The sequence below is a fragment of the Rana temporaria genome, chromosome 9, assembly GCF_905171775.1.
Source record: "Rana temporaria chromosome 9, aRanTem1.1, whole genome shotgun sequence".
Lineage (NCBI taxonomy): Eukaryota > Metazoa > Chordata > Amphibia > Anura > Ranidae > Rana > Rana temporaria.
This window is the reverse complement of record NC_053497.1, coordinates 53,639,534-53,655,476: the sequence shown is the minus strand read 5'-3', so window position 1 is coordinate 53,655,476 and position 15,943 is coordinate 53,639,534. Positions and strand designations below refer to the sequence as shown.

Below are 15,943 nucleotides of genomic sequence, written 5' to 3'. Positions count from 1 at the left end.
GTAAACAGACATCACGTAGGTAGGAGGCAGACAAGCGGAGCTTCTGCATTAACTACATGGGCAATCATTCTGTACAGCAAAGAAACGGTGGAAAAATACTACATAAAGTAACAAAGCTGTCCTGAGAATATAATATATCTGCTAGATTGATACCTCCCCCAGCACTCTAATCCCTCTACACACCAGATCTCCCCCCCCCCCCCCAGCACTGTAACCATATACCATAAGATACACCTTGTATTGTGACCCCACTATATCCCTGATACCCCCTAAACTGTGACCTCTCTACATCCCTGATGCCTCTAGCGCTATAGTCACCAAAGCATTGCTACCCCCTATACACACCAGATCCCCAAGCCAGCACCATTATCTCATACGTGTAGTACCCTCTCTTCCAGTGGAGATACAGTGCATGTAAACTTTTGGCTCTGTGCCCACCTCCAGCACTGCACTCACCTATACCTATCAAGCAGGCAGGAGGGGCCGAGGAGGGAGCATCCCTCTGGGCATTCCAAGCCTTTTGGTGCAAACGGTGCTGGGCTCGCCATGACGCCATCCACAATGCTACTTCCGCAAGTGGGCTCTCCGTGCTGCAGACTCGGCAGCTCCTACCCTGCAGCCTTTGAGTCCCAGCATTCAAGCTGCATGGGGCGGGGTCAGAACATTACTGGCGCTCCAGCCCTTCACCCCACTGGCTGTGACATGGGTATAGTTCTGCACAACACGACGAGCTGCCTGTGTATCCATCACTCAGTGCCATCATGGGGGGGGGGGGGTGGGGGGCCCAATTTCAGGGCAGCGTGGGCTCAAGGACCAGCTGCTTTGGGGAAAGTGCAGGGCTCCCCCATGCAGCTGGGGGCCCCTGGGCAGTGCCCAGGTGTGCCCTCTCATTAAGACAGGCCTGACTACAAAGTCAAATTTCAGCTGAAATGTAATCCCTCTAAGATCTTATCTAAAACTATTTCTATATCTGATATGAAACAAGGTTTAGTAGATCTCTATTCTGCTTTGCAAACTGCATATGACTACAGATGAATAGTTTTACTAGTTGGCAAAAGGATATAGAAACTTTGGATGGAGAGGAGTGGGCTTGTGTGTTGGCGCTACATGCAGTCTCTTTCCCAATCCCAAAGGGTGACTCAACTCTTCATATTTACATAGGACTCATTATACCCCACAAAAGTTATGCCCTCGCTGTGCTTTGGCCAATGGTTCTTTAATCCTCCTTGGCGAAGTCCCAAACTTTATCATTACTGGGAAAGCGTCTTTAAATTCATTATGCTCAACTGAAGTGGTAGGGATTCCTAAACTTGCACTTTTGGGAATAATTCCTGGTGGAGCATTACCAGACGAGATGCATGTTCTGTGGATTAGGTCCTTATATTTAGCACGTAAACTTATTTTCCAAAAGTGGACTTCTAGAACAGTGGTGTGAGAAACGTGATTGTATACTAAAAAGAGAAAAGTTGACATATAAACATAGGGGATCGCCAAAAAAAATTAAAATAGAAAAAATATGGTCTTATTGGATAGATCCATGTAATCTATTATATAATGTTCAATTTAATGTTGGGAACAAAGTTACAAATTTAAGAAATGAGTTTAGAGAGATGGGTTTGGTGGAGAAAAATTAGTTTGAGAGGTATAATGGGTGCCGTTTTGGGGGAGCTGTTATATCTCGGTTTTCGGACTATGAGCATTCCCTACTAACTGAGGTTAATAAAGTCAATTTATAAATGTTTAGGCTTTGTGTGTGTGTTGTGTGTGTGTGTGTGTGTGTGTGTGTGTGTGTGTGTGTGTTTTTATATTTTGATTATTTTAATGATCTTGCGTTATTTATTGAATTGGAGAGGTGCCATGATTGTTTTTGGATCATTAATTTGATTTAAAGCGGGGTTCCGGGCATTTTTTTTTTTTTCCAAGCTAAAATTAATCACATTAAATGGTCCCTAAAACATATAGCTCCCCAATCGTTACAGAAATCATTGCAAACACTTGCCTTATATCCTCCAGCTCATGTTGTGGCCGTATCCATCATGTGTGTGGGCATGTGAAGCCCAGTTCCTTTTTCTACCTGGTTTCCTTGTGCATGCTGGGCGTTTTTTTATTTTTTATTTATCTTTTTCCCCCCCACAGTAATGCCCAGAGACTCCTGGGAAATGAGTGTCATTTCCCAGGAGGCAATGGGGGTCTTGGGACAGGAAGTTGAACCACTTAGAACCCGGGAACTAGTCAGATTACAAATACTGCCTAGTAACAGCCAGAAGTGAGTAAAAAAAAAAAATGTGTGTGTGTGTGTTTTTCTTCTTTTTTAAGGCAAGCTGTTAATGGGTTGTGTGTGTTTGTTTTTTTTTTGTTTTTTTTGTTTTGTTTTTTGTGGAACTCCGCTTTAAATTATGTAAGTTAATGCATATTGTGGAGAGCCTCTTTTGGGGGTTGTCGTTATAATTATTTATATTTTATGTAATGTCCAATAATTAAAAATTACTTGATTTAAAAAAATAAAAATAAAAAAAAAGGCTGTTTTAACCACTTTAGTACAGCACTATAGCTAAAGTGTGGTACTATAGTTCTGGGAGGGCATCTATAGACTACAGGATTCTGAACCATTCAGGACATTTATTCAGGTTTATTGTATGGACTGTCCAGTGTGCACCAAATTTCCAAGCAGGGTTGTAGGTGAGTATGCCGGGGAGGGTTTGGGGGGGCGGCAAGGAATATGCACTAAGGGTAATCTTACAATGGCAGTTTATATCTCCTTCAGCCTGCAGGGCTTTCACCCTTATCCAGGTTAGACCTCATGGGTGGAGGAAACTGCACTGCTGGCTTTTTAAAAAAAAAAAAAAAAGCGCACCAACCTAGTGCATTACCACTTAAAAGTTGTGTGTTTTTTTTTTATTTTTTTTTATTAAAAATAGAATAAAAGCAATGATCCTACTCACAAAAGGAGCTTGGGTAAGTGCTTTTCAGACAGTTAAGCTGGATCTCATGGCACCTAGGCTCTGAAGAAAGGGGTATGCCCAGAAATGCATCAGACGTTTGAGGTATCATTTGATCCTCCTTGTCGTCAAGTCTTGCTGACAGGTCCCATGAGATCCAGCTCAACTGTCTGAAAAGCGCTTACCTAAGCTCCTTTTGTGAGTAGGATCATTGCTTTTATTCAATTTTTTAATTTTTTTTTTTTTTTTTTTTTAATAAGACTTTTAAGTGGTAATGCACTAGGTCGGTGCGCCCTCCTTTTTTTCTTTCTCAAGCCATATGAACACCCATTGTTCTGAGGAGGGCAGCAAGACTCTAGACCTTGCCCTAAGACTAAACTACACTACCCGGGTTTGGTGAAACACCAGAGCGCAGGAGAATTTTTAGGAGTTTAATTGTATTCATCAACCATGGCTGCCTGAACACAGTGGTACTGCATTTTATATATTTTGGTGCGTTTCCTCCATCCAAGACTTGTTGTATTCAGCTACTGGTGGCTTCCTAATCTACCATGTGTTTTTTGTCTTCCTCCACTATGCTCCCCCCTTCTTTCCCTTTCAGACAGAAGGCCTGCGGAAGTTATTTGAGGAGCTGAAGTTCAGAGTCTGTGAACTTACAGATGAAAAAGCCACACTGGATGCCAGCGACATCCTCTTCACAGGTGGGTAAGGGTCCTTTCACACTAGCGGACCGTTCGTCCGCTCATTACAAGTCCGTTAACGGACTTGTAATGAATCCCTATGGGATCACGTCCGTTAGCGGATGGAGCATCCGCTAGCGTCCGCGTCAGTCGGGATCCGCTTTCCCGAACGGAAGAAACCCTATTTTTCTTTCGTTCGACGGGACGGACCGGATGCAGACGGACAGACAGTCCGTCTGCATCCGGTCCCCCATAGGGGACAGCGGAGCAGAGACAGGGCGGTCCCTGCACTGTGTGCGGGGACCGCCCTATCCGACGAAAGCTCAGCGGGGATCCCCGCTGAGCTTTGGCAGACACACGGAGCGGATCCAGAAATGGTCCGCTCCGTGTGAAAGAGCCCTAAGAGTCCTTAAAAGTATCTAAAGCCTTCAGATCTTTAAAAATGTTTAGCTAAAAGTAATCTCCCTGAATGCATATATAGGGCCTGCAAGCTGTCTTGTTTTGTGCCACTACTCATTGGGGTTGATTTACTAAACTAAACTGAACTTTTGCCAGAGCTTGGTAAATGAGGTAAAGCTTCACTTTGCAAATACTCAATCACATGTAGGGGGAGGGGGGAAACAATCGCAAAGCTTCCCCCGAATTTCAGAGCTTCCCTTCAGATCTAGAGAAACTCATTGAAATGCAAACTCGAAAAATTTGAATATTGTGCAAAAATTCGTTTATTTCACGAATACAACCTAAAAGGTGAAATTAATATGAGATGGGACTCATTATATGCAAAGCAAGATGGTTCAAGCCGTGATTTGTCATAATTGTGATTATGGCTTATAGCTAATGAAAACACCAAATCCACAATCTCAGAATATTGTGAAAAGGAGCAATATTCTAGGCTCAAAGTGCCTCACTCTAATCGGCTAAGCCATAATGCCTGCAAAGGGCTCCTGAGCCTTTAAATGGTGGCTCAGTCTAGTTCAGTAGGAATCAAAATCATGGGAAAGACTGCTGACCTGACAGTTGTGCAGAAAACCATCATTGACACCCTCCATAAGGAGGGAAAGCCTCAAAAGGTAATTGCAAAAGAAGTTGGATGTTCCCAAAGTGCTGTATCAAAGCACATTAATATAAAGTTATGTGGAAGAAAAGGTGCACAAGCAGCAGGGATGACGGCAGCCTGCAGAAGATTGTCAGGAAAGGCCATTCAAAAGTGTTGGACTTTCACAAGGAGTGGACTGAGGCTGGAGTCAGTGCATCAAGAGCCACCACACACAGACGGGTCCTGGACATGGGCTTCAAATGTTGTATTCCTCTTGTCAGGCCGCTCCTGAACAACAAACAACGTCAGAAGCGTCTTACATGGGCTAAAGGAAAACACACCTGGTCTGTTGCTCAGTGGTCCAAAGTCTTCTTTTCTGATGAGAGCAAATTTTGCATCTCATTTGGAAACCAAGGAGCCTGAGTATGGAGGAAGAATGGAGAGGCACACGCTGCAAGATCCTTGAAGTCCAGTGTGAAGTTTCCACAGTCTGTTGATTTGGGGAGCCATGTCATCTGCTGGTGTTGGTCCACTGTGCTTCATTAAGTCCAGGGTCAACGCAGCCGTCTACCAGGAAATTTTGGAGCACTTCATGTTTCCTTCCCCAGACGAGCTCTATGGGGATGCTGACTTCATTTTCCAGCAGGACTTGGCACCTGTCAAAAGCACCAAAACCTGGTTCAGTGTCCATGGGATTACTGTGCTTGATTGGCCAGCAAACCCGCCTGACCTGAACCCCATAGAGAATCTATGGGGCATTGCCTAGAGAAAGATGAGACTGAACAATGCAGAAGATCTGAAGGCCGCTATTGAAGCATCCTTGTCTTCCAAAACACCTCAGCAGTGCCACAGGCTGATAGCTTCCATGCCACGTGGCATTGAGGCAGTAATTGCTGCAAAAGGGGCCCAAACCAAGTACTGAGTACATATTCATGCTTCTACTTTTCAGAGGTCTGATATTGTTCTATGCACAATCCTTGTTTTATTGATTGCATGTAATACTCAATTTTTTTTGAGATTGAGGATTTGGCGTTTTTATGAGCTGTAAGCCATAATCATCACAATTGGTTCAAGCCGTGATTTGTCATATCTCGTATAATTTTTTTTTTTTTTTTTTTTATTAGTAAAATGAATGCACTTTTGCACAATATTAATTTTTTTTTCGAGTTTCACCTGTATATTTGCTTTTAGTTAATCAACCTCCATTGAGTCATTAATGTACAATGCACCAGAATGGAGGAAAGTCAGTTTTTAGTAAAAAAAAAGGTCTTATAGTGGTATGTAGTCCTATAGTGATACAGCTTCCATTGTAGTGTACTCCCTTGGTGCGCTTTTGCAAATGAAGATGCAAAGCACTAACACATGTATGGTACAATAACATACATTGCTGTTGCCACAATGCATGGTTGTGAATCCAGCCTTGTTTCTAGTCATTTGTACATTAAGAGAAGCCAGTATCAATCCGTGCATGGTTGTCACCAGGAATTCTTTTAATCTGTGTTCATATTTGTTCCTAGCATATTATCCTTTTTGTATAACCACTTTTTACAATGCCACCCACTTTCTACTGTATTCCAGGTTCAGAGATCTTTGTAGGCTTGTCCAAATGGACGAATATTCAAGGAGCAGAGATGGTGGCAAAGACATACCAGGTATTTAGTTTTTTTTTTTTTCTATGTGGTTGAGTCAAACTAGCTGACAGGCAATCCTTACTATAAGACCTTCTTGGTTACCCCTCTAGAATAGGACTGCCCAGCAAGGCAAGTTTCCTTCTCACTGGACAATATAGTACCATTTCTCCTATCCAATGAGCAGGGGGGTGAGCTAGACAGCCTTAAAATGTATCTAAACCCAAAGATTTAATATATTGCATCTTGCCAGTCCTAGATGTGCTGGCTGCATTGGACATTACATACTGTAAGTGACAAAGGCCAGTGTGTACAGCATCCTGTCTGACTCACGGCAGGGGTCCGGTGAGTGCTGGTTCACAGGTTCAGGTCCTATTTCGGCCTGAATTTTGGGCTAAAATAGAACCTGAAACGCACCAAAAAAGCATGTGTTTTTCCGGCACACCGCACTGGACCCGCTGCGGAGATATGTGAACCGGCTCCATAGAGCCACTCGCATTCTCCTGCTATGTAAATTTAATGCGGGGGAAACGGGTGTGAACCCGACCTCAAGGAGAAGTTCACCTTTCCTAACCTGTTACACCCATATTTAGGGTGTAACAGGCAACATGTTACAAATGGACTGGCCCCTGCACCTCCCTGATCTAGCTGTCACAATTTAGGGAGAACATTTAGGCGAGCGGGGCTCCGCCTGCCCTGCCGTGTCCCTGAATTGTTTGACATGGCTCTGTGCATGGAAAACGACAGGTTCTGGCAGCTTTTGTGGCTGGCAGCTTGTAGTTTTCAGTGAACTACCACTGTGCTGTGAAACGCCGTGGTAGTTCGTTCATGCTTCCTGGCAGATCTGCTGGAGATCTGTTAATTGCTTGTGCAATGCTTTACAGGCTCCAAAAAAATAAATGCACATTAAATTTTTATTTTTACCTGCGCAAGAAAGTGTATGTATGTTGTGTTTATATATATATATATATATATATATATATATATATATATATATATATATATATATATCTCTGTTTTTTGATCTAGGAGTGGTTTGAGAGTAGCAGCAGGTGACTGATGTACTTCATATCTCCTGGCTCCTCCTCTGTTTCTGGAAAAGGCAGGGCAGAGGATTGGAGTGTATCTGGGAGCCCTGACCAATCCCCCAACTAGGATTGACGGGGGATCAGGCCTTCTATATATGCTCATGGTCAGCCTGCTGTGGGAGGAGTTGTTCAGGTGGAGTGTTAGGCTGTCATGGCCTTGGAGGGAGCCCCCTTTCGGGGGGGGGGGGGTGACAGTTGAAACTATTAGACTCTGCGACCCCACAGGGGCACCGCTAAGTGTGTATGCAGGTGCAATGCTTCAAATGCAGGAAAACCTTTCCCATCTACAGTAGCTCTTAATTCCAAGAGTGGCTACCCATAATTGCTAATTTTAGGCTTGAATGGCATTCTGCCTTAAAGCGCAGTTTGGACACAATGGTGTGGTTAAAGAACCTTCTATGACCTTGTAACTGTCTACAGATCTTTCCTAAAAAGCGTGTTCTGTTTTTTTTTTTTACCTAGGATTATGCAGTTTCTACTGTTCCAGTCTCTGGAGATTTGCATCTAAAAAGTTTCTGTAGCATGTGTGGTCCAGATACCTTGGTTATTGGAAGCAGCGACTGTGCAAAGAAAGCCCTTAAGGTAAAACTGAGCATAGCATAGGAAAGGAGGGGTGGCTGTTCAGAGATGTATAGCCCTCATTTGCTAATTGCTTGTCAACCCTTATGTATGATTGCTATTTAGACATGGACTAGTTGTTCGGGATGGTGCTGCCATAGATGCACACATTACTGAATAGGCATCAATGGCAGAACTTTCCATAATGACCAGAACATTTTTGGCAGATCCTTGAAAGTGGTCTGAGTTCAAGCAGCTCTCCTGTAGACGTTTGAAGGAGTAGTGGACTTTAGCTCATTAAATCAATCCCACTCTGAGAATAAGACCCCATACACACTATACAACTTTTGTTGTCCGATTTTTCCTTTTAGATTTACCAAAACCATGTAGTGCAAGGGCCTGCCTGATTGCATACAAATTTGAAACTTAGGGGTTGACCTCATATTGGATGGTTTTGGTAAATCTGAAGGGGAAAAAATCTACAGGAAATTTGTATAGTGTATCTAGCTTAAAGGTGTTGTAAGCTATTTGTTATTTAAAAAAAAAAAAATGTTATACTTGCCTCCACTGTGCAGCTCGTTTTGCAGAGTGGCCCCGATCCACGTCTTCTGGGGTCCCTCGACAGCTGTCTCTGGTCCTCCCCGCAAGAACTCCATGCATTCATGCGAGAGAGCTCGCATTATGTGTAGTCCTTGCGGGCGCGCTCCCGTGATGCAGCGAGTGGCCATAGCTGCCAATGGCTGCGCTGCTTTCAATCCATCCGCTGTAGCCAATCGGCGGCCAGGCTGAGCGGCGAAGAGGATCTCGCGGCCGAGTGCGGGACTTTCGAGGGGTCAGGTAAGTATAACGGGGGGGGGGGGGGGGCCGGTATAATCTGAAGTTTTTTCACCTTGATGCATAGAATGCAATAAGGTGAAAACTTTCCTTTTACAACTCCTCTTAAGTGTAATTTTTAACTGTTGTTAAAACTCAAAGCGCCATTGTAGCTACAAAAGTTACATTTTTTAGGCGGCGTGAAGGGCCTCTCAACATTCACAAGATCAATGTGAATAAAAATGCCCAAAGTGGAATATTTTGACATTTATATGTGGATGCTCTGATGCTTATTGGTCTGAGATAAGCTGCCATTTTAGGCAAAAGGTGACAGCAAAGCTGCACAGGGAGTTGGCAAGAAACTGGCCATTTCTGATATACTAGAATTTTTATTAAATCCTACAGAAATTCCTCTGCTCATCTATACATGGAAACACAAATTGCTGTGCTAAAATATTATATATATATATATATATATATATATATATATATATATATATATATATATATATATATATATATAAAAATTTTGCTGTGTTCATATTTTTTGCTTGGGTGTGTAGCACTGTTTTGTGCTTTTGCTGTTTCTTTATCGGGGCAAGTTTGCCATCAACCAATCCAGATTTCAGTCGCTCCAAGATTGAAAATTAAGAAATTATTTTAAAATGTTGGTTTCTTAAGTCCCTTGTGCGATTTTTATTTTTTTATTTTCAGGTTCACCATGCTTATTCCAAGAAGTAAAAAGAGAAGAAATGTTTTTTTTTTTTTAAATTTACTCCAGTGTTTTAAAATGTTTGTTTCAGATGATGGAGCAGCTTACAGATCATCATTATGAAACCTTGACTGTGCCCGATGATCCCGCTGCTAACTGCATCTACGCCCGTGTGGGACCTAAATCCAATGTATTGGTGCACCGTAGTGCAGATGAATATCCCAACAGTGTGCAGGTGAGACATGTTTACTGATTTTATACATCTGTTACTGTTTGGCAAGACTTGATTGCATCCTTTAAAGTAGAACTAGATCCAAAATGAGCAGAAAAACTTTGGCTAGAGTTATAACCCCTGTCGGTTAACTTTTTTTTTTTTTTGCCCTCTGTGTCCCATTGCGGAGATTTCACTTCCTGTCCCATAGCCAATGTGGGAGGAAATCCTTGCAAATTGAGGGAATGCTTTGGGGACCCCCAGGTCCCCAGAACAAGTGTCCTCATTAGAAGATTTCCCCTCTATTACTTTTCTGGGAACAACTTTGAAATCTTGGGATTTTCTCTTACTTTCACTTCAGATGATAATGGTGGACAGAAGGGTAAATCTCCATAATTAGGGAGGGGGGGTGGGGGCTCAGATGGCAATAAAAATTGAGATGCGTTCTAATCCCTCTCCACTCTAGCCAAAGCAGACCAAAGGTCGTTTCACAGGAAGTGATCCCCCTATATAGCTCCTCCCATACAGGAAGCACTTGTTTTCTTTTTTACCAGTGTCTACAAGGTGGATGGTGCAGTTTGTTTTGAGCTCTGAGCTCCAGGTCCCACAAACTGTTCCAAGATGAATCAAGGGATTGACCGACCGGACCCATTTTGACACAGGCTTTTATGCTTGGCTAAATGTTACCCAAGCCTTGCGAAGAAGACTCAAGATCCTGCAAGGTTTTGCCTGTAATGCGGCCTCTGGGTGCTGGACACTACAGCGCTAAGGCATTTCCTGCAGGGTGTTGTACAGGTCCAAGGTAGTGGACCCTAAACATGAAAGGGTACCCAGTCCTTGAAGGTCCAAGTGACATGAACCCACCGTAAAGTGTGAAGAGTGGGCCCTTATTTTCTAAGTGGCCCTGCGCCTGGAGGAGTAAGTGAAACCCCTTTTTATTTTATTATTGTGGGGTGTCCCAGTGATTGTAACAATCGGTCAAGCTAGCCAAAGGCTGGAGACCTGTGTGCGGTGACCATAAGGGGGAGTCTTGGGCTAGCTGTGGGGTTTTTTTTTTTGTGTGTGTAGCACTACCCCCGAAAGAGCTGCTGGTTTGTTTTGGGTCTACGCTCTCACTATCCACCCCTAAAACTGCCTCGAACCTTCCCTTGGCACAACTGGTATCAGTGGGAATTGTGGACCCCAATGGCTGTTGGAGGGCACAATATCCTATTACACCACAGTAAATTATGCAACAATTGATTACCTTGAGTTGTATTGATCCAGTAAGATGACAGATGGACTGCACACAAATTCAGCTTAACCAATGTAACTCTTTACTTGGTAAAATAAAAGTAGAGGAAACAAAAGGGGTAAAACTGAGCCCTGCAAGAGTCAGAATCGGTGATAACAGATGAATACAAATTAAACTATAATAGCCATGCAGACCTGTGCAAGCACACAGCAAAAGGGGTCCCCTCAGTAAGGTCTCTGCACTGAGGCACCTCTCCGCCAAGCCTCACCCAGCTCTCTCTAACAGTGCTACACAGTCTAATGGAGCCAGTTAAAGAGTATGAAAATAGCTTTCAATGGTTTACTATAACTAAACATGCAGTTTTCAGATAGTGTACTTCACTAATGTGGTTTGGTTGATCAGACCAACTCTCAGTACAAATTACCCCAAAAGTCTGTGCACTTATGCGTTGCCAGGATGACAGTCTTCGGTTCTCACACAGGTCACCGCTGCACTGGGACACCATCCGATCACTCCGTCAGATTCTGCGCCTCTCCCTCAATGGCGCTCCGCCCGGGCGTAGATAGGCCTCCACTCTCGCCTAGACTTCCAGGAAGACGCCTCACACAGGTGTCCTGAGTTGAAGAGGCGGACCAGAGAGCATGTGCCAAATACGTCCTCCTCAAATTGCCTCCCCCAGCAGGCTGTGGGGGGAGCAAAGCATTTTGAGGTTGTACAGTTGCTCTCTGGGTATTGTAGTCTATGAATAAACCAGTGCAATGGAGTCTTTCTCCCTGTACTCAGTTTCCCAACATTCCTTGCTGTACCAGTGCAAAAGTAAATAGAAGGTGGCTATAAAACAACTTGGCCACCGGAGGGAGCTGAGATCCTTCTGGATCAGCAGATGGTAGTCTTTTAATCACATAATAAAGGTGATGCCTCGCTACGTGTGTCTGTTTTTTTTTTTAACCTGTATGATGGCACACGGTCGTTTGCAAAAGTGCCGCTGGACTTGGCAGTTTGGTGCCCATGGCGCAGTAGCCTTTTTGTTGGGCGCAAAAAAGATTTGTGCTGTACGCTAACACAGCCACACCGATTCAACGCACTCATAGAACCTTCCGGCGCACACCCAGCTTATTTAAGCAGTGTAGGCCAAGCATGCAGTGCTTCCAGAAGGCAGCTGTGGGACACAGAGCTGGCTCTGAACAGACACTTGCAGCGGTTCATTTCTCCTTACCTGGGACATGTGAGTCGCCAAGTGTTGCTTGGCAGGCTATGGTGCTTGGCTGGATTGTTGCGTAGGGGCTTGGTGAGCCCTATTAAGGGGTCTCCCTTCTGAGGTGTGTTAAATCTACACCCAAGTACTCTTTGTTTGTGAATATTGTCTTCCAAAAGGAGGCTCGGGACTAGCGCTACAGGGAAGGGCACATCTAAATCCTCAGTAGTTCCTAATGAGCCTAGTCATATGCCTGGCGTTGTATCCCCTGAAGGATCAGAGGCTTCCGGGCAATCTGAGCAGCTGCGCCTATCTGGTATTGTGCCCACAGGCAATGCTGCTCTTTCACCCTTTATCACTAAGGATGAAATGTCCTCAGCCCTAACCGGGTTAGAGCACAGGCTTGCCTCCATCTTGTAGGGTGGCAAGAAGCATAAGATTCCCCCACACTGTAGTCTTCTAGTTTGGAGCAGGTATGGATTGAGAATGGGGAAGAGCTAAAAATCTCAGGATTCAGTTGAGTGATTCAGTTGAGTGCCCGGCAGACGAGTATACTTCTGAGAAAACTGGACAAAAGGAGATCCAGTTGATGTCTTCCTCTCGGGTGCAGAGGCTTTCATCCTAACTCTGACCGAAATGGTTTGTTCTGCCTTTAAGTTGCCTCTTAAAAAAGCAGAGGTGACTGAGCACCCCTGGTCCTCTTGGGATTCCTGAGGCCTCTTCAGGTTGCACAGGCTTTTCCCCTACACCTCTTGCTTGAACAGGATGTGTATGCTGATTGGGAATATCCTGACAGAATTTTGTTCCTCTTAAGAGGTTTTGCCTTTTTTATATCCCATAGGATCAAAGGTTTGTTAAGAAATGGAGCAGGCCAGCCATAGAGACAGATGTTTCTTCCTTAACCACTTAATCCCCAGAATAATTTACCCCCTTACCAGAGCACTTTTTGTGATTCGGCTCCCAAACAAAATTGTCGTGGGTCCCCCACAAATGGAGCTTTGTTTTGGTGGTATTTGATCACCTCCTGGGGTGTAGGAACCTCCTGGGTTTTTTCGCTATCAGGCTTCTGTGGCTCAGATTTGTAAGGCTGCTACCTGGTCTTCAGTGCATACATTTACAAAAAACGTTATCAAGTGTATATTCGAGCAGCCGAGGATTCGGCTTTTGGCCACAGTGTACTGCGGACTGCCATATAAGTTCTGATGGCTATCATTTGGCAGGGTGTCTCCCTCCCCTCAAGGCTATTGCTATGGGATGTCCCAGCAGGTAATTAATATTAGCCTGACTGTGTCCCATGATGTATGAAAGAATTTTTGGATTTTATTTTTTGAGTATATCATGGGACACAGATCACTCCCCTTTGAGGATTCAGTGCTTGCTACAAAATTGATGTGCTTCCTGTATGGGAGGGGTTATATAGGGGATCACTTCCTGTCTAATGACCTTTGGTCTACAAGTGTCCATTTACCTGATGAAGTATAACTCGGCAGGTAATGATTAGCCTGACTCTGTCCCATGATGTACTCAAAGAAAAGGATTTTACAGGCAAATATGATAAAAAATCCTATTTTAAGCAAGCCTCTCGTAACTAGGGTAGTTAAAGCATATATTGTATAAATAAAATCTACAGGTGGGTTAAGTGTGACACAATATCTATCTAGGTATGCTGTTTCGTTGTGGTTAATGCACTAATAAGTGTTGCATCCAATCTTTAATTTTTTTTTTTTTTTTTAAGGTGTGCTGCCAGCCAATGGCGGGAGAGGGGGGGGGGAGCTTGATGATGCAATGCATACTGTCAATGTTTTAACCTCCAGAACCCCGCCCCCCCCCCTTTTTTTTTTTTTTTTTTTTTTTTTTTTTTTCAATATGGAGGCAGGATTTTGCTTCATTCCACACTTCAGCTAGGGCATCAGCAAACTTTTTTAATTTTTTTTTTTTTAAGTATTACTTTGGGTAGAATACTGTAATCACTGAGCAGCAAATTGTATCGCCTGTGATGTATTTCAGTTCTCTTACAAACCTGGCCTGTTAATGGGTCCTGATGACAGGAGTTGAGAACCACTGAAATGAAACGGACAAGATCAGGAAGGCTGGAAAATTCTCCGGTCGTTATCTTGAATCTTTCTGGTTCAGTGGCTCAAAGTATTGACGAAAAGGGGTCCGTGTTGGAAAACTAGCATTTCCAGAAAGATAGTCAGTCAGGGGGTAGCAGGGTTTTTATTATAAATTACAAGTGTTTGTCATTAATTTGAATTGCATTTCTGTGTTTTTTTTTTTCTCCAGGTCTTTCAGAAGCTGACTGATTACACCCTGGTCCCAGCATCCTGCACAGAGATGTCAAAATTAGGAGGCTGCCTTACCGCCTGCACCATACTGATAAACCGAAAGCTGGAGATTTGACTTGACTTCTAGCCCCGCCCCCCATGCCTGACCACCAACGCTGGCACAAGGTGGTTGACTTGGAGGCAGCCTACTCCTTTTTAATATCCTCTTCAGTATTCATTTCATCCTACAGGATTTTACCTGTATCATAAACGCATACACTAACGCACACTTGTAGCACATAGGTTTTCTAGAACAATGGAGGTTTAGAAAAAAAATAGGTGTTTTTTCAATAGCAGCCAATTTATTGCAGCTGTTCTTTTTTTTATAGAACAGAAAATTGGTTTGGTTCTTATAGGAAACGTGTGTGGGGGAGGAGGGGGGGGGGGTTCTTGGTTATTGCTTATTTGATTGGCTAGCTCTTCTGACAGTTCATATGTACATATCTCTAGGACCTTTCTGAATGTCTTTGGCTGCCAGTGGACTTAAGTAGTTTTCTGGCTTTTTTTTTTCTTTAATGTAGTTGAAGCAATGCAGGTTTTTGAGGTAACTGCATCCAGTTATCAAGCGCTGTATACAATCTGCATTTGCAAACAAAAATCATTAAACAGTTTGTAACGTCACAGCACTCCCATTGCCACTTTGTTGTCCTATAACTTGGACAGCTTGAACTGTGACTTGCACAGAAGGGAAGTTTTAGTTCTGAAGTTTGACATAATCAGTTTATCTAATGTTGTGTACAGAATGGCCACTAGATGGCGCACAGACATACTATTTACTAGAAGATGCAATGGCTTTTTATCTGCCTGGTTCTCATCATTTTTCATATGTTTCCACTGTTTCTTCAGCACAGTGGTAGACTTATCTTGCTAACCATATGTTTTGTTTAAGGGGAACAAATAATGCTTGACTCCAAATCCTTCTGGTGCTATTATATCCTTTCTTTGCATTTTCCGCATCCACATAGCCTCTTCCACTAAATTTGATATTGTACAACACAGCAGAAACAATGGTGTTTTTTTTTTTTTCTTCTTTCGGTTCTTAAAGGGGTGTTCCAGTCATTTTTTATGTTTATTAAAAGTCAGCAGCTACAAAAAGTGTAGCTGCTGGCTTATAATAAACATTCATTCCAAGTGTGGGCACCCGGCCGTGACAGCTTTTGGCTTCACGGCCGGGCACCCACTGCGCATGCGTGAGCGGCGCTGCGCCATCTAATTCGACAGGCGGTCGCCTGGGACCTGTCACGTGTCCCAGGCGATCGCCTACAGGGCTGGGCTGCAGAAAGGCGAATGGTCTAATCGCCTTAGAAGCCCCTCGGCGGAAGTGGGACAGGAAGTCCCAGTCCTCCTGAAGCCCCCCCCCCCCCCCCAAAAAAAAAATTGCATCAAATGTGGCATGTAAGGGGGCGAGGAGTGGATTAAGCGGAAGTTCCACTTTTGGGTGGAACTCCACTTTAAAGTGTCATTCAGGGCCCAAAAAAAACTACAGCTGAGGCCTTGTTTCTGAAATTCCAGTTGAAGCAAACCT

At 43.7% G+C, this 15,943-nt stretch overlaps 1 protein-coding gene across 3 annotated transcripts in view; it reads left to right on the top strand.

Annotated features, from left to right (window-relative positions):
• The window catches only part of DDAH2 (dimethylarginine dimethylaminohydrolase 2), a 35,533-nt gene extending 20,489 nt beyond the window's left edge, over nucleotides 1-15,044 (top strand). For all 3 annotated transcript variants that reach the window (XM_040323498.1, XM_040323499.1, XM_040323497.1), the window contains exons 3-7: nucleotides 3,541-3,640; nucleotides 6,234-6,307; nucleotides 7,834-7,953; nucleotides 9,546-9,689; nucleotides 14,378-15,044. In XM_040323498.1, coding sequence (XP_040179432.1) covers nucleotides 3,541-3,640; nucleotides 6,234-6,307; nucleotides 7,834-7,953; nucleotides 9,546-9,689; nucleotides 14,378-14,494 — 555 coding nt within the window. In that variant the 3' untranslated portion in view covers nucleotides 14,495-15,044. The remainder of the gene's footprint in view (nucleotides 1-3,540; nucleotides 3,641-6,233; nucleotides 6,308-7,833; nucleotides 7,954-9,545; nucleotides 9,690-14,377) is intronic.
• The last annotated feature ends 899 nt before the right edge of the window (nucleotides 15,045-15,943 follow it).